Consider the following 19609-nt stretch of genomic DNA (forward strand, 5'->3'; position numbering starts at 1 on the left):
CAGATCCCCCATAACAGTGGCGTCATCCACAGATCCTCCCCATAACAGTGCGTCATCCACAGATTCCACCCCATAACAGTGCGTCATCCACGATCCTCCCCATAACAGTGCGTCATCCACAGATTCCCCCCCATAACAGTGCGTCATCCACAGATTTCCCCCCATAACAGTGCGTCATCCACGAGATCCCCCCATAACAGTGCTGTCATGCCACAGATTCCCCCCATAACAGTGCGTTCATACCCACAGAGTTACACCCCATAACAGTGCGTCATCCACAGATTCCCCCATAACAGTGCTTCCATCCACAGATTCCCCCCATAACAGTGCTTCATCCACAGATCCCCCCATAACAGTGCGTCATCCACAGATCCCCCATAACAGTGCGTCATCCACAGATTCCCCCCATAACAGTGCGTCATCCACAGATCCCCCATAACAGTGCGTCATCCACAGATCCCCCATAACAGTGAGTCATCCACAGATCCCCCATAACAGTGCGTCATCCACAGATCCCCCATAACAGTGCGTCATCCACAGATCCCCATAACAGTGCGTCATCCACAGATCCCCCATAACAGTGCGTCATCCACAGATCCCCCATAACAGTGCGTCATCCACAGATCCCCCCATAACAGTGCGTCATCCACAGATCCCCCATAACAGTGCGTCATCCACAGATCCCCCATAACAGTGCGTCATCCACAGATCCCCCATAACAGTGTGTCATCCACAGATCCCCCATAACAGTGTGTCATCCACAGATCCCCCCATAACAGTCCATCATCCACAGATCCCCCATAACAGTGCGTCATCCACAGATCCCCCATAACAGTCCATCATCCACAGATCCCCCCCATAACAGTGCGTCATCCACAGATCCTCCCCATAACAGTGCGTCATCCACAGATTCCCCCCCATAACAGTGCGTCATCCACAGATCCCCCCATAACAGTGCGTCATCCACAGATTCCCCCCCATAACAGTGCGTCATCCACAGATCCCCCCATAACAGTGCATCATCCACAGATCCTCCCCATAACAGTGCGTCATCCACAGATTCCCCCCATAACAGTGCGTCATCCACAGATTCCCCCCCATAACAGTGCGTCATCCACAGATTCCCCCCATAACAGTGCTTCATCCACAGATTCCCCCCATAACAGTGCTTCATCCACAGATCCCCCCATAACAGTGCTTCATCCACAGATCCCCCCCATACAGTGCGGCATCCACAGATCCCCCCATAACAGTGCGTCATCCACAGATTCCCCCCATAACAGTGCGTCATCCACAGATCACCCCCCATAACAGTGCGTCATCCACAGATCCCCCCCATAACAGTGGTGTTCATCCACAGATCCCTCATAACAGTGCCATCATCCACAGATCCCCCCCATAACAGTGCGTCATCCACAGATCCTCCCCATAACAGTGCGTCATCCACAGATCCCCCCCATAACAGTGCGTCATCCACAGATCCCCCCATAACAGTGCGTCATCCACAGATTCCCCCCCCCATAACAGTGCGTCATCGACAGATCCCCCCATAACAGTGCGTCATCCACAGATCCTCCCCATAACAGTGCGTCATCCACAGATTCCCCCCATAACAGTGCGTCATCACAGAATCCCCCCATAACAGTGCGTCATCCACAAGATTCCCCCCCATAACAGTGCGTCATCGACAGATCCCCCCATAACAGTGCGTCATCCACAGATCCTCCCATACAGTGCGTCATCCACAGATTCCCCCCCCATAACAGTGCGTCATCCACAGATCCTCCCCATAACAGTGCGTCATCCACAGATTCCCCCCCCTAAACAGTGCGTCATCCACAGTTCCCCCCCATAACAGTGCGTCATACACAGATTTCCCCCCATAAAGTGCGTCAATCCAAGATTACCCCCATAACAGTGCGTATCCCCAGATTCCCCCCATAACAGTGCGTCATCCACAGATTCCCCCCATAACAGTGCGTCATCCACAGATCCCCCCATAACCAGTGCGTCATCCACAGATTCCCCCCAATAACAGTGCTCATACACAGCTTCCCCCCATAACAGTGCTTCATCCACAGATCCCCCCATAACAGTGCTTCATCACAGATCCCCCCATAACAGTGCGGCATCCACAGATTCCCCCCATAACAGTGCGTCATCCCACAGATCCCCCCCATAACAGTGCGTCATCCACAGATCCCCCCCATAACAGTGCGTCATCCACGATCCCCCCATAACAGTGTGTCATCCACAGATCCCTCATAACAGTCCATCATCCACAGATCCCCCCCATAACAGTGCGTCATCCACAGATCCTCCCCATACAGTGCGTCATCCACAGATTCCCCCCCCATAACAGTGCGTCATCCACAGATCCCCCCATACAGTGCGTCATCCACAGATTCCCCCCATAACAGTGCGTCATCGACAGATCCCCCCATAACAGTGCGTCATCCACAGATCCTCCCCATAACAGTGCGTCATCCACAGATTCCCCCCATAACAGTGCGTCATCCACAGATCCCCCCCATAACAGTGCGTCATCCACAGATTCCCCCCCATAACAGTGCGTCATCCACAGATTCCCCCCATAACAGTGCGTCATCCACAGATTCCCCCCATAACAGTGCGTCATCCACAGATTCCCCCCCATAACAGTGCGTCATTCACAGATTCCCCCCCATAACAGTGCATCATCCACAGATTCCCCCATAACAGTGCTTCATCCACAGATTCCCCCATAACAGTGCGTCATCCACAGATCCCCCCATAACAGTGCTTCATCCACAGATCCCCCCCATAACAGTGTGTCATCCACAGATCCTCCCATAACAGTCCATCATCCACAGATCCCCCATAACAGTGCGTCATCCACAGATCCCCATAACAGTGCTTCATCCACAGATTCCCCCCCATAACAGTGCTTCATCCACAGATTCCCCCCATAACAGTGCTTCATCCACAGATCCCCCCATAACAGTGCGTCATCCACAAATTCCCCCCCATAACAGTGCGTCATCCACAGATTCCCCCCATAACAGTGCGTCATCCACAGATTCCCCCCCATAACAGTGCGTCATCCACAGATCCCCCCATAACAGTGCGTCATCCACAGATTCCCCCCCATAACAGTGTGTCATCCACAGATCCCTCATAACAGTCCATCATCCACAGATCCCCCCCATAACAGTGCTTCATCCACAGTTCCCCCCATAACAGTGCGTCATCCACAGATTCCCCCCATAACAGTGCGTCATCCACAGATTCCCCCCCATAACAGTGCGTCATCCACAGATTCTCCCCCATAACAGTGCGTCATCCACAGATTCCCCCCCCATAACAGTGCGTCATCCACAGATTCCCCCTCCATAACAGTGCGTCATCCACAGATCCCCCCATAGATCAGTTTTGCATCGGGGCCCCATGGAATGTGTGTACGCCACTGCTTCCCAGCATAGCTCTGCACGGTAATTTGGCTGAGGAAGCTCCTGACTAGTTATCTCTGATCCCTGCCGTTACAGCAGGACCCATCTGTCAGTCAGTGCTGGCCTGGTAGTTATACACACCCCTATCCGCCTATATGCTGATCAGCCAGGGAGAACTTTGAAAACGAAAAGCAGAGGATCAGTTCCTGGAAGAATCAGGAACTGATCTTGAGCCCATGTGTGATGATTGCCTGGTAAGAGGGATGTGTCGATGTAATTTGTGATGATCACCTGGTCAGGTAGATATGTTGAGGCCAAGTGTGATGATCGGCTGGTCAGTGACCAATGTCTGTGAATGAGATGCTGGGGGGGCGGTAGTTGTGGGTGCACACCGATATCGTAGTGGCTTTTAGAACCAGCAGCACGGTACAGCATGGTGTCTGCAGGAGGCGTAGGGGCTGTGGAGCGGAGAAAGGAATGAGAATGTGACCGTCCATTCATAGGTGAGGATAGTTCAATCAGACAGAATGAATTCCAAGTGATCAGAGACTCCATGTTCACACTTTGGGGCCTCCATGTCTCAGGTTTAGCTTGAGCCCTTTATGATGCATCGGAGAGAAAGAAAGACATAGATACAATGGGGGACATTTATTAAGACCGTCTCTTCATAAGTTGGGCGGATCCACTGTCGCTTCTAAATGTAAGACAACTTCCGAGCTGCTGTAGATTTAGACCATTAAACAGGCGTAGAAAATGGCGAATGAGACAAGCCTGCCGGCCCGTCCTCACCCACAATGTTAGACCTGGCGTGAGTGCGGCGTAGGTAGCATCTGCGCCTGAAATAAGCCAAATTTAGGAGTATTTCAAATTAGTAGATGACACCCAATGTCTCCAGGTGTCTTTCTCTGGGGAACAATGTCCTGCAGAGTAATTTATTATCAGCAGACATAATCAGGCGGATTACATTCATCTCATCCGTGTAAAGCAGAACCGCACATTTACCGATTACTGTGAAGACTGGACATGACGGAGATTACACAGGGGACATATATGTCCATACGGAGGGTCTCCTGCCCCCAGTACTATACCAGTATGATCTGGTCTTGTCCAGTTTGCACCATCCTATAGACACAGCTTACTAACCCTAAATGACCCTACAATAAGAGAAACGAAGGAGGACGTGTGAGACGTATTGTCAGAAGAAAATGGAAAAAGTCGGGTACGGTGTTGGCCGATAGAGAACTAGCTCAGTGCCCTCATTAGGAGAAACACAATCAGAGCCCGGCAGGTTTTATACCTTTTAATGGCCGACAAGAATAGAAGTAATGATGTCCCGAGAGCTCGCTATGTAACATCGTTACTACAACTTTTGTTAGCCATTAAAAGGTAGCAAACCTGCAGGACTCTCTTAGGCCTCATGCACACGACTTTCAATGGGTCCGTGGAAAACTCGGCTAATGCACCGTTTGTCATCAGCGTCCGTGATCCGTGTTTCCAGTCCGTGAAAAAAATAGGACCTGTCCTATTTTTTTCCCGGACAACGGTTCGCGGACCCATTCAAGTCAATGGGTCCGTGAAAAAACACGAATGCACACAAGATTGTCATCCGCGTCCGTTTTTTTCCTATCATTTGCATGGCAAACTAAACTTAGATTTTTTTTTTTACTTTCCTTCATGTTTGGAGGTCCTCCAAAATAAAGGAAGACACACGGAAACAAAAACGGACACGGATCACAGGACAACGGAACCCCTTTTTGCGGACCGCCAAAAAATACTGTCGTGTGCATGAGGCCTTAATGAGAGCACTAAACTGAGACGTATGGGAAATTCAGACTATCTCCTCCCTCACAGAAGTCTGGTCACATGACAGTGACATCATCATAGGCGCCTCACCACCACTACTTCTCTCCATTGCTGAGCTCCACCCCCTCATCCACTGTTCACATGATGGTGACATCATCACAGGTCTTTCACCACCACTTATACTTTCCACTGCTGAGCTCCACCCCCTGCACTGATCACATGATGGTGACATCATCACAGGTCCTTCTCTACCACTTCTCTCCACTGCTGAGCTCCGCCCCTCCTGATCACATGGCAGTGACGTCATCACAGGTCCTTCTTCCACAGCTTCTTTCCACTGTTGAGCTCCCCCCCTGCACTGATCACATGACAGTGACATCATCATAGGTCTTTCCTGCATAACTTCTTTCCATTGCTGAGCTCCGCCCCCTACACTGGTCACATGGTAATCATCACCACATTCTGCTGCTAAGCTCCGCCCCTCCTGCTCACATGACAGTGACATCATCCCAGGTCCTTCAGCTCTTGCAGTGCAGCAGATACAGAGCAGGTCCTGGTCGGTAGTCACTGCTGTGGTGTCTGGAGCCTCTTCTTCTCTCTGGTATCAGCCATTTCTCCAGAGTCCCCCTTTATCCCCGGTGCTGGGGGCTCTGAGAAGCGGGGTCTCTCCAGGAGCAGTAAGTGCGGTTCTGGATCTCACTAATGCTCTTGTCCCTGGAGGATTTCCAGCCTCTCCTCTCCTCATAAAGGCGCCTGCAGCACTAGAAGCCTCCAGCTCCTCCAGGTCTCTCCTCTTCTCCTGAATGACCACCAAGGATGGACAGGAAGGAGATCAGCAGAAGAATATTAGACTTCACCTTGGAGATCATCTCCCTGCTGAGCGGAGAGGTAAACTTTTCTAGATTTCTCTCCTCTTTCTTGTATTATTTTTAGGACACATGCCTGTAGCAGCTCCTGCCCTCCTCTGTGGGCATGGACATCATGCTACTCACCATGCTGCTACCTCCAAGCTTCTGTCTAGTACTTCAGCCTATGTCCTCAGGACCAGTGGCTAGGGGGCCCTGGTTATTTAGCGTAGTGGGTGCCTGAGCTTTAAGGTTTCTGGTGACCTACAAAGGTGTTGAAGCATTTTGCTTCTGTGATTCTCCTGCGTTTTGCTTGTGTTTCGGCCCTGTACTCTCGCTGCCTGTGTTTTCATAGACTTCCAGTTTCAGTTCTGTTCATGTTTAAGTTAAACATGAGCCTCCGCCGGTGTTTGTACCAGAGTCCCTGACACCAGTGGGTCAGTTGCTAACTAGACCCGGACTATCCCAGGAGGTAGCTTTCTGGTTGCTTCCCTGCAGCAAAGTTCTGATCCCTGTACAGAGGTTTAAGGGTGATTACCAGTGAAAATTCTGAATAACACCCTCAGGGTTAGCCCAAAGCCAACCAGTGAGTTGGCACAGTGGATCCACACTTGCTGATCTGTAAAAATTGTGAAACAAGTCAGACATTAAGAAGGAGAATCCATCATAATAAGTGATAGGAAGAGTCCAGGGTCCTGGAGAACGGCCTCCAGACCTTCCAAGTGACGGGGAACCTGAAGATCAGCCACCAATATGGTCAGTGATGTATCAGCTGACCAGTGACAAATAGTCAGGAAGGAATTTCTTTCTCTAAGTGTCTCTCTCCATCCACAGGATTACACCATAGTGAAGAAGACCACAGGGGTGACTCCCAAATGGAGCAGAACCCCCATCACAGAGGGTTTTCCCCTGATACATGAGCAGAAGATCCTAGAACTCACCCACAAGATGATGGAGCTGCTGACTGGAGAGGTGACACTGCTGGGAATGCTGGGAAATTCTCCAGTAACAGCACTGGAGGGGTCTGGGTGATGACGGTGTCATTGTGTTGTCAGGTTCCTGTAAGGTGTCAGGATGTGGCGGTCTATCTCTCCATGGAGGAGTGGGAGTATGTAGAAGGACACCAGGATCTGTACAAGGAGGCCATGATGGAGGCTCCCCGGACTCTGACATCACCAGGTAAGAAGAGACGAGGTGAGAAGAGGCCGTGTTAGAGCCTCAGTCCGGTCATGTGCAGTGTGTACACGTGTGTAATGACATGTAATGTAGGAGCTCCACATGTTATTCTCCGGTCACATCACGTTAGAGCCTACATTTCCCATATACATCACACTTCTCCATAGGCTCCATCCTCCTGACAGATATAGTGTCCTCTTGGCCTCCATCGGCCGGTACAGTAGATGACACTATTCTATACAGAGGATCCTGCAGGAAAACCTGTGCCGTGCCGTATACATGGGGCTTATGGGTGACGTCTGCCCCTGTGTGACTATATTGTATTACATCATTAAATGACACTCCAGTAGCTGGTGGTGCACTTATAGGATCCTACTCTGTATTACATCAAATAAGAAGATCCAGCAATCACTGGTTGATATATTTGCTCTGTTTCTTATTTTTTTTGTTAGGAAATCAAATATAATACTACTGACATTTTGGTCAAATCTGGAGACCTTTATCCAAAATGTATTGCTGTGGAGATAATGCAGTAACAGTGCAGGGTATTGCGGCTGTATTCAGTCACTGTGTGCTTGTGTCTCCACAGATGGATCCAGGACTAGAAATCCCCCTGAGAGATGTCCCCGTCCTCTGTATTCCCAGGACTGTCCGGAGGAGAAGCTCCCAGAGAACCATCAGGTAGATGGAGCTGATGTGTCACCAGAATCTGACCAGAAAGTGATGGAACCAAAGATCAATTTACATTTTTCTTGTTTAGGATGAAAATCTGATTGATATTAAGGTTGAGGTTAAAGATACAGCAGAAAAGGAGACGGATTTATGGGACGATCATCAGTGTAAGGAGAGGAGACATCATGTCTATTTTGAGGGTCACATAGATACTACTCCCATCATCTCATCATCACATGTAATAATCTCTCCTGTCCCTGTGTGTTTTCTACAGATGCACTCAGAGAAAGAAACCCCCCCGAGAGATGTCCCCGTCCTCTGTATTCCCAGGACTGTCCAGAGGAGAAGCTCCCAGAGAACCATCAGGTAGATGGAGCTGATGTCTCCCCAGAATCTGACCAGAAAGTGATTGGACCAAAGATCAATTTACATTTTTCTTGTTTAGGATGAAAATCTGATTGATATTAAGGTTGAGGTTAAAGTTGAAGAAGAAGAGGAGATGGATTTATGGGGCGATCATCAGTGTAAGAATTGTCTGCATTGAGGGTCACCTGGATGCTACTCCCATCATCTGATCATCACATGTAATCAATCTATCCTTTCACTATGTGATTCTTACAGATGGACTCATAGAAAGAAATCCCCCCGAGAGATGTCCCCGTCCTCTGTATTCCCAGGACTGTCCAGAGGAGAAGCTCCCAGAGAACCATCAGGTAGATGGAGCTGAGCCCTATACACCTCTATATAGGGGGGTCCTGCAGTCATAGAGGGGTCATAGATTGTGGGGGTCTCTTCTGTGGATCTGTTAGATTTCCCACCTGTCTGCTGTATTGTCCTGAATTGTTACAGATGACAAATCAGGGGGAAGATGTGACTGATATTAAAGTGGAGGATGAAGAAGAGCGGATGATGGGCGATCCCCCGTGTAAGAGTGAGGTGGAGGAGGACATTCCAGTCCATGTGACCACAGGTATGGAATCATGAATGGAGGAAGGGAATTGGGAGTAGAGTTGAGCGGACACCTGGATGTTCGGGTTCGGCAGGTTCGGCCGAACTTGAAAAAAAAGTTCGGGTTCGGGACCTGAACTTGACACCGAACCCCATTGAAGTCAATGGGGACCCGAATTTTTGGCCACTAAAATGGCTCTAAAATAGCCCTGGAAAGAGCTAGAGGGCTGCAAAAGGCATCAAAATGTGCTTAAGAGCATGGCAAATGCTCTGCAAACAAATGTGGATAGGGAAATGAATAAAAAAAACATAAAAGATCTTTAAAAAAAATAATATTTGGAATGATGTAGGAGGAAGAGGTTGAGGAGGCGGTGAATGGGTGGATGTGGCCGTGTAGGTGGAAGCGGCGGCGAAGGAGGAATAGGTAGCCAACACAGATGTGTGCTATTTTGCATTTTTACATAGGGGTATCCCCCAAAATATTGGGACATATAAAAAAAAATAAAGGAATAAGTGCACTTGAGTACAAGGATGGATGGTTGAGGCTGTTAATGCTGTCTATTCTGCACAAGGTACTTGGGGGATCCAGGCCTGGTTCATTTTAATGAACGTGAGCTTGTCCACGTTGGCTGTGGACAGACGGCTGCGTCTGCACAACGAAGAAAAACCGGCACTCCAATTTTTTTTGCTCAAAAGGATTTATTGGTCACTCATGTGACAGAAAGTGAGCAGCAGTATACGTGAAAGCACAAACAAACAAACTTAAATAGCCCCGCCCATGGTCATGTGATGATGACATCACGTTGCCGGGGAGACATATGAACTACAGTGTAAATAGACGCCTCTTGTTTAGTCTTCGCAGAGTTGACGTCCTAAAGGGTAAGTTACAATTGCACTGCATAGAGAACAGTGTATCTTATATACACATCCATGGTTCATGGTGTATTATGACAAATGTGCTAATTACTGACAATCACAACATAGTGCGGCCGGGAGGGAGAGAGGTGAGCACTGAGCTGGGGCATCCCCTTCGTTTGAATTTGTCAGCCATCTCTTCCAATCGTGTTTCATGGGTTGTGGGGTCACTGACTATCCTGTTAACTCTTTTGAATTGGGAATAGGGTAAGGATTTTTTCACTGCTGGTGGATGGTTGCTGTCATAGCTAAGTAGGCTATTGCGGTCAGTTTCCTTGGTGTGGAGGTCTGTTATGCACCTGCCGTCAGTACCTTTTATCACCCAGGTATCCAAAAAGGATATTTTGGGGGGGATCCCAGTGCACACAGGTCTCACATGGAGGCCCAGTCATTGGTGGTGAAGTGGTGCTGTTCTGTAGTGCGACTGACCCGTGCGTGCTGCAGCTGAAACTCCACTATGGCCTGCTGCTGCTCGCACAGTCTGTCCAGCATGTGCAAGGTGGAGTTCCACCTGGTGGGCACGTCGCATATTAGGCGGTGAGCGGGAAGGCCGAAGTTCGCAGACAGGCGAGCAGCGGCAGGATGTGAACGCCGGAAGCGCGAACAGACGGCCCGCACTTTATGCAGCAGCTCTGACATGTCGGGGTAGTTGTGAATGGACTTCTGCACCACCAAATTCAGCACATGCGCCAAGCAAGGGATGTGCGTCAAACCGGCTAGTCCCAGAGCTGCAACGAGATTTCGCCCATTATCGTACACCACCAGGCCGGGCTTGAGGCTCACCGGCAGCAACCACTCGTCGGTCTGTTGTTTTATACCCCGCCACAACTTCTGTGCGGTGTGGGGCCTGTCCCCCAAACATATGAGTTTCAGAATGGCCTGCTGACGTTTACCCCGGGCTGTGCTGAAGTTGGTGGTGAAGGTGTGTGGCTGACTGGATGAGCAGGTGGAAGAAGAGGAGGAGGAAGCTGAGTAGGAGGAGGAGGCAACAGGAGGCAAAGAATGATGCCCAGCGATCCTTGGCGGCGGAAGGACGTGCGCCAAACAGCTCTCCGCCTGGGGCCCAGCCGCCACTACATTTACCCTGGCCGTGCTTACTGGTCCACATATCTGTGGTTAGGTGGACCTTGCCACAGATGGCGTTTATTTTATCGGATACTTGGTTGTGCAGGGAAGGCACGGCTCTCTTGGAGAAGTAGTGGCGGCTGGGAACAACATACTGTGGGACAGCAAGCTACATGAGCTGTTTGAAGCTGTCTGTGTCCACCAGCCTAAATGACAGCATTTCATAGGCCAGTAGTTTAGAAATGCTGGCATTCAGGGCCAGGGATCGAGGGTGGCTAGGTGGGAATTTACGCTTTCTATCAAAGGTTTGTGAGATGGAGAGCTGAACGCTGGCGTGTGACATGGTGGAGATGCTTGGTGACGGAGGTGGTGGTGTTGGTGGCACATCCTCTGTTTGCTGGGCGGCAGGTGCCAACGTTCCTCCAGAGGCGGAGGCGGCAGCAGAAGAGGCCGAGGCGGCAGCAGCAGAAGAGGTAGCAGGGGGAGCCTGAGCCCTTTCTTGGTTTTGAAGGTGCTTACTCCACTGCAGCCCGTGTCTCGCATGAAGATGCCTCGTCATGCAGGTTGTGCTAAGGTTCAGAACGTTAATGCCTCGCTTCAGGCTCTGATGGCTCAGCGTGCAAACCACTCGGGTCTTGTCGTCAGCACATTGTTTGAAGAAGTGCCATGCCAGGGAACTCCTTGAAGCTGCCTTTGGGGTGCTCGGTCCCAGATGGCGGCGGTCAGTAGCAGGCGAACTGTTTTGGCGACGGCTGCTCTGCTTTTGCCCACTGCTCCCTCTTTTGCTACGCTGTTGGCTCGGTCTCACCACTGCCTCTTCCTCCGAACTGTGAAAGTCAGTGGCACGACCTTCATTCCATGTGGGGTCTAGGACCTCATCGTCCCCTGCATCGTCTTCCACCCAGTCTTGATCTCTGACCTCCTGTTCGGTCTGCACACTGCAGAAAGACGCAGCAGTTGGCACCTGTGTTTCGTCATCATCAGAGACGTGCTGAGGTGGTATTCCCATGTCCTCATCAGGAAACATAAGTGGTTGTGCGTCAGTGCATTCTATGTCTTCCACCGCTGGGGAAGGGCTAGGTGGATGCCCTTGGGAAACCCTGCCAGCGGAGTCTTCAAACAGCATAAGAGACTGCTGCATAACTTGAGGCTGAGACAGTTTCCCTGGTATGCATGGGGGTGATGTGACAGACTGATGGGCTTGGTTTTCAGGCGCCATCTGTGCGCTTTCTGCAGAAGACTGGGTGGGAGATAATGTGAACGTGCTGGATCCACTGTCGGCCACCCAATTGACTAGCGCCTGTACTTGCTCAGGCCTTATTATCCTTAGAACGGCATTAGGCCCCACCAAATATCGCTGTAAATTCTGGTGGCTACTGGGACCTGAGGTAGTAGGTTCAGTAGGACGTGTAGCTGTGGCAGAACGGCCATGTCCTCTCCCTGCACCAGAGGCTCCACCAACACCGCGACCATGACCGCGTCCCAGATAGCCTATGCTGGTGCACTATCGTTGCATAAAATGGCTGCCGATTATGTATTGATATTGACTAACTGAAGGAAAAAAAGTTCGTTTTCAGTAGTAGTTGGCTCAGGGCAGGCTTAAAAAAATTGTGCACTGCACCCACAAAACACATTTGCTGTAGATCACTGAGTAAAGAAGCAGTTCTTCATAGGATCGCTCCCTGATCTCTCCCTACACTAATCCGAGCAGAGTGACGTGCGGTGCTATGTGACTCCAGCTTAAATAGAGCCTGGGTCACATGCTGCAGTTGGCCAATCACTGCCATGCCAATAGTAGGCATGGCTGTGATGCCTTTTTGAGGCAAGTAGTATGACGCTTGTTGATTGGCTGCTCTGTAGCCTTTCAAATAGCGCCAAGAAAGCACCGAACCCAAACTTTTACGTAAATGTTCGGGTCCAGGTGCCGAAAAACCTAAAGTTCGGTACGAACCCGAACTTTACAGTTCTTGTTCGCTCAACTCTAATTGGGAGGTTTCTTCAGGTGAGGCTCCATCTTAGAGCTCCAGTAAAGTAGCACTCCGGGCAGTGACCCCTGTGTTATGTACAGTGCAGGAGAAATCTTCTCCAAGCTCTTCTCATCCTCTTCTCATATATAAGACTTAAAAAGGACCTGTGTTTTTCTGAAAGACTTCAGGCTCGGATAATCTTTAAAGTGACTGAAACTTAACCTGCACGTCAAAGGAAGGTTTAAAATATAATCTTATTAAATCTAATAAGTAGTATGTACATATGGTGATGTAAAATCTTTATTTTCTACTTATCTATATACAAATGATAACGAACATCAACACTTCATCTAGAGTCCTGACTACATCCAGAATGGAGGGACTTACATCACAGATTGAGTTAACATCATCTGACAGCAACACATCAGCTGGGAAGCCCTTGAGCGAAAGCAGCAAGAGTCTTGATCGGGAAAACACTGATTAGGTCTCTACACAAGACCCCCCCCCCCCCCCCCCCCACAGAGGATGCATTCATAGTCATAAAAATGGACTTTAAATGCACAGACTCTACACTTTATTCATTTTTCTTAGAAAATACTCATATTCTTCCACGTATAGAGACACCCCCCCCCTAAATTAGATGATAAATCTAATTTTTTTTCAAAGCATACACTTTTTATTTCATAATAAGCTGCCATATGTGTATTCATGAGTGATGGCACTATGTGTGATCATCATATATTTTTTTCTCCCTTACATGTTACATCTCATGTTATCTTTGAGCTGCTGGGCGGAGACTAGCTGAAATCCTGTCCATAGGTTAGACATATAGATGAGAGATTCAGCTCTCTGATCAGTAGTGATGTGAATAAAGCACTTGGGTGAGATATAACACTTACTATAACCTGTAAGGATGTCTGCCCATAAAGTAAACATGAAGACGGCAGAATCTGCCTCCTCTCTCACGCTCATAAATCAGGAAGAAAAAAGCAGATAACAGGAGAACAAGATGTTTTCCCTGATAAGATGTATTACATAGTTTCTTATATTTTACACACAAGACTAATGTGATCAGCAACGCATGGTGTGTGTATAGATAAATATTGCTATAATAATAATATAAACTCTACACGAATACACACACCCTCAGGTGTGTGTATGTGTATATATATATATATACACACAAGTATAGACACACATATATACACAGAGAGTTTATTACAGGCCAGAGGATTGGGGATTTATAACACCGGTATATTTGCCGGCTCCCCGATACAGCAATAACCGATGTGGAGGGAAATTTTGTGCTGGCCCTGAGACTGATGTGGAAGGAAATATTGCATTGAGGTGGCCATTAGGGTCTTCCCTGCGACCAATGCTGTATGACAGGGCACAGTATCGCAATCTGGCTCTGCCTGCTTTTTATTAGGTGCAGATCAGAGAGCTGAACGGATGAGAGTATCACTGCGACATGAAAGTCATCCAACGATAAGCAAGTTCTTACGGTATAAACATCTCTTGGGGTCCTCTAAGATGGGCTGATGCAAGGTCTAGTCAATAATATACTGTACAAGTCAATCAACGCTTGTTTAAAGGGACTTTCACACGGCTTGTTGCAAAGTAAACGATGGATGAATGACCGTTAATACGATCGTTTGCGCCCATTCACTTTGCATATTGTCGGTAGCATATCCCTGCTGACAAGTGGGTGATCAGTGGTACCTTTAGAAAGGCCAATTATTGGCCATGAGGGTTGGTACAAACACTTGTACCTGATAATTGTCCCAAACTTTAGCTTATGTAAAAGGGACTAAACTGGCACAAAAATGATATGTGATTGGCTGAGCAGCATTCGCGGCCATTTTCTGCCATGTTGGGACAGCAGTTGGGGAAGAGGCCCCCTATGTAGGGAGGTCTACCAGCAGAGCGTGCTCTAACACTTAGACTGATCACTAGAGGCTCCATTCTCCCAATCTAAAGGACCATCAGGTCGAACATGCGTGCATTCTCAACAGTCAGACCCCCACTGATCAGTTAGTTATCCTGTATTCTGTGGACAGGGGATAACTTCAAAACTTAATACAACCCCTTTAACCTTTTCAGTGCTGGTGTCCTTTTTTTAGGCAGAGAGAGAAAAGGAGATGCAGCAAAACTGATCCAGCAGTTATAGATCCAGCCTTAGTACTCATGCACACAAACATATTTTGTTTCCGTGTCCGTTCCATTTTTTTTTTTTTTGCGGACCGCATGCAGATCCATTTATTTCAATGGATCTGCAAAAAAAACAGAAGTTACTTCGTGTGCATTCTGTTTCCATATGTCCATTCCACAAAAAAATAGAACATGTCCTGGTATTGTCCGCATTACAGACAAGGATAGGACTGTTCTATTAGGGGCTAACTGTTATGTTCTGCAAAATACGGAATGCACACGGACGTCATCCGTATTTTTTGTAGATCCGTTTTTTTGAGCCTTTAGGGTGAGGAAATAAACCATTTATGAGAACCAGCAACATACTTTGTGTTATCTCTGATTCTTTCTCTGTTGCAACCTCCTTTACTTTCCCTCCCTATAGACTTCTCTAGGCTGCTACTTTAGGGCGTATGCACACGGCCGTATGGCCATCGTGCCCATATTGCAGCCCATAAACAGCGTGCATTCAGCTGGTACCCGTACATTGCAGAGGACAGGCCTGATTCTCAGAGAAGGTTGTTATTCTCAGATTTCTGAATGTTCTCAGGTCTGGGTATATGTAATGGTAGTAATCACTGAGTGTAGAGCAGAGTCCCGGACTACATCATCCATTATAAAGTGTTCTACAGAGATTTATAAGACTGCAGTCACACAGGCAAGTCTTTGTACACAGCAAGGAGTGTATGCTGTAGGAATAGGACATATAAAGAAAAAACATACGGTATCCTTCCTGCTGGGTCCACTTCTAGATTTGGATAAAAAAACTGCCTGTGTGTTTCCAGCCTAATAGGAAGATTAAAAAAATGTGTCTACTTAGCAGCTTAAGGCCTCATGCACACGACCGTTGTTGTGTCCCGTGTCCATTGTTCCGTTTTCCGTGATTTTCTCCAGACCCATTAACTTTCAATGGGTCCGTGGAAAACTCAGCTAATGCACCGTTTGTCATCCGCGTCCGTGATCCGTGTTTCCAGTCCGTGAAAAAAATAACACCTGTCCTATTTTTTTCACGGACAACGGTTCGCGGACCCATTCAAGTCAATGGGTCCGTGAAAAAAGACGGAGGCACACAAGATTGTCATCCGTGTCCGTTTTTTTCCCTATCATTTGCATGGCAAACTTGACTTCCTCCAAAAATAAAGGAAGACACACGGAAACGAAAACGGACACAGATCACGAAACAACGGAACCCCTTTTTGCGGACCGCAAAAAAATACTGTTGTGTGCATGAGGCCTAAAAAAGAAAAATCACAAAATCCTTTTTAATCCTAACAGGGAAGAGCTCTGCGGAAACCTTCATGCTATTGCTAGAATATAAAGGAGAAGATGAAGATATGATGCAGCACTCTTCAGGAGAAAACCTCATCACCCATAATATACATTCAGGACTTCACAGTACAGATCTATCATATAGACCTCCTAATCATGAGGGAACTTCTCATAACCAATCACAGATTGCTACCACAAGTCTAGATCTATCATATAATCCTCCTAATCACGAGGTGTATTCTCTGGACCAATCACAGATTGTTACCACATGTATTGGGCAGGAAGGGGGTAAAAGGTTTCAGTGTGGGGAATGTGGAAAACAGTTTACAAACGGCTCAAGTCTATCTACACACATAAGAATTCACACAGGAGAAAAGCTGTATTCATGTTCAGAATGTGGGAAATGTTTTATTACAAAAAAGAGCCTCCAGATCCATCACAAAATTCACACAGGAGAGAAGCCATATTCATGTTCAGATTGTGGGAAATGCTATAGAAATAAGTCAGACTATAGTAAACATCATCGTCATCACACAGGAGAGAAGCCATATTCATGTTCAGAATGTGGGAAATGTTTTGTCAGAAGAACACATCTTGTTATACATCAGAGAATTCACACAGGAGAGTGGCCATATTCATGTTCAGAATGTGGGAAATCTTTTAGAGCTAAATCACATCTTGTTAAACATGAGAGAACCCTTATTCATGTTCTGAAAATGAGAAATGTTTTACACAAATGAGAAACCATTTTTAATGTACTTAATGTTGTAAAAGTTTAATTACTAAAGACACCCTCAAGGTTCCTCAGAGAATTCACACAGGGGAGAAGCCATTTACACTGAACAAGAATATAGATGCAACACTTTCGGTTTTGCTCCCATTTTGCATGAACTGAACTCAAACATTTTCTACATATGCAAAAGACCCATTACTCTCCTAACTGTGTTAGTGAGCATTACTCCTTTGCCTAGATAATCCATCCCACCTCACAGGTGTGGCATATCAGGGTGCTGATTAGACAGCATGAATTATGCACAGGTGTGCCTTAGACTGCCCACAATAAAAGTCCACTCTAAAATGTGCAGTTTGATCACACAGCACAATGCCACAGATGTCGCAACGTTTGAGGGAGCGTGCAATTGGCATGCTGACTGCAGGAATATCTACCAGAGCTGTTGCCTGTGCAATGAATGTTTATTTCTCTACCATAATCTGTCTCCAAAGATGTTTCAGAGAATTTGGCAGTACATCCAACTGGCCTCACAACCGCATACCATATGTAACCACACAAGCCCAGGACCTCCACATCCAGCATGTTCACCTCCACGATTGTCTGAGACCAGCCACCCGGATAGCTGCAGCAACAATCGGTTTGCATAACCAAAGAATTTCTGCACAAACTGTCAGAAACCGTCTCAGGGAAGCTCATCTGCATGCTCGTCGTCTCCATCGGGGTCTGGACCTGACTGCAGCTCGTTGTCGTAACCGACTTGAGTGGGCAAATGCTCACATTCAATGGCGTTGGAGAGGCGTTCTGTTCACGTATGAGTCACAGTTTTCACAGTTCGGGGCAGATGGCAGACAGCATGTGTGACGTCGTGTGGGTGAGCGGTTTGCTGACGTCAACATTGTCAATCGAGTGGCCCATGGTAACTGTGGGGTTATGGTATTGTTACGGCTGAGGATAGGGAAAACCCTCAGCCGTGCGATGCCAGAAGATGTTTGTGGCTGCTCGGCCAGGACGACAGAATTAGGGAGCAGGTCACCTCCTATCGCGTCCCTAATCTGACCCTGACTCCTAACCATATGAGCCAACCCTGATGGTGGGAGGGCTCATACACCGGAACCTATAGTCCCTGCTATCCCTCAGGATTGCCCTGGAACAAGGAGCAGGGTAAGACGACCTGTTCCTCCTAGGCACGGAGGAACAGGAGTCTCACTGGCCAAGCTGCAAGGAAAAGAGGAACGCAAACAGACATATGGATATGGCAGGTGAACTACACTAGTTCCAAACCTACCTGCCACAGCCTTGCTGACTGGATCCCGTGCATACAAGCTGATGTCCACACCAAACATAAATGGACACAGCACACACACATATACACACAGGAACCCAGATCCATAGCTGCATAAAACATAGAAAGGAAAGCAACATCAACTAAACATCACATAAAACATTTATGACCACAAGGGTGGCCCTCACTGGCAGATGATAAAAGACCAGGAGGATGACTCCAGCAACATGCCTGGAGTGTCCCTCAGACTTCAGGTCTCAGCAGAAGCTTTATAGCCGAAAGTGGCCACACCCACACACAGACACACCCAGTGTTCACACACAAAGAAGAGAGTTAACCCTTCCTACACCCGGCAAGGGAAACAAGCCACTAAAGGGGGAAGTGCATACATAACTATCACACTGCAGCTGTTACCGCCGGCAACGACATGCGTGGCAACCATGTCCTGAGAACCAGCCAGAAGGCCGAGACACTGCCACCACATGTACAACAAACAACACGTTGCCGCAGACAACCGCAAGTGACGGGAACCTATTATAGTGCACACACACATATAAACCTTGTGCACACCAAACAAATAAAAGGCATACCTACAAAGACAGGTTGCCTGGTGCAACCGCATGCACATAGCAGCAAGCTGCCTAGCACCAGCTCAGGCTGCTATACCCCCTCCCCCCCAGTAAGGCAAAACTTGGCATATTTCAGAGTGGTCTTTTATTGTGGGCAGTCTAAGGCACATCTGTGCAATATTCATGCTGTCTAATCAGCACCTTGATATGCCACACCTGTGAGGTGGGATGGATTATCTTGGCAAAGGAGAAGAGCTCACTAACACAGATTTAGACAGATTTGTGAACAATATTTGAGAGTAATGGGTCTTTTGTGTATGTAGAAAATGTTTCAGATCTTTGAGTTCAGCTCATGCAAAATGGGAGCAAAACCGAAAGTGTTGCGTTTATATTTTTGTTCAGTGTATATGTTCAGAATGTGAGGAATATTTTACACAAAATTACACATGAGAAAATCCACACAGGAAGGAAGCCATTTTGATTTTCTTTATGTGAAAAAATGTTTTATAAGAAAAAAATTTAACTCATCAGAGAATTCACACAGAGAAGAAACCAAACTCTTGTTTGGAATGTGGGAAATCTTGTAAGAGCAAAAGATTATTTTTACCCATCAGGTTAGTCACCTGCACTTAACTGCCAATAAGGGAGTTTATTTTTTGGTGGAAGAAGCCAGATCTTCACACCCAAATTATATTTTCCTTGAGGTCAACAGTGACAGAGATCCATGGAAGAAAAGTATTGTGGATA

General features: G+C 47.7%; 1 protein-coding gene across 1 annotated transcript in view; it reads left to right on the top strand.

Moving 5' to 3' along the window:
* Positions 1-6075: 6075 nt before the first annotated feature.
* LOC122933886 overlaps positions 6076-19609 on the top strand; it is a gene marked incomplete at its 3' end in the record, with an annotated part of 272752 nt that continues 259218 nt past the window's right edge. The window contains exons 1-7 of the mRNA XM_044288988.1: positions 6076-6119; positions 6911-7048; positions 7132-7255; positions 7842-7933; positions 8013-8091; positions 8199-8290; positions 8370-8448. Coding sequence (XP_044144923.1) covers positions 7025-7048; positions 7132-7255; positions 7842-7933; positions 8013-8091; positions 8199-8290; positions 8370-8448 — 490 coding nt within the window. The remainder of the gene's footprint in view (positions 6120-6910; positions 7049-7131; positions 7256-7841; positions 7934-8012; positions 8092-8198; positions 8291-8369; positions 8449-19609) is intronic.

This window comes from Bufo gargarizans, chromosome 4, assembly GCF_014858855.1.
Source record: "Bufo gargarizans isolate SCDJY-AF-19 chromosome 4, ASM1485885v1, whole genome shotgun sequence".
Taxonomy (NCBI): Eukaryota; Metazoa; Chordata; class Amphibia; order Anura; family Bufonidae; genus Bufo; species Bufo gargarizans.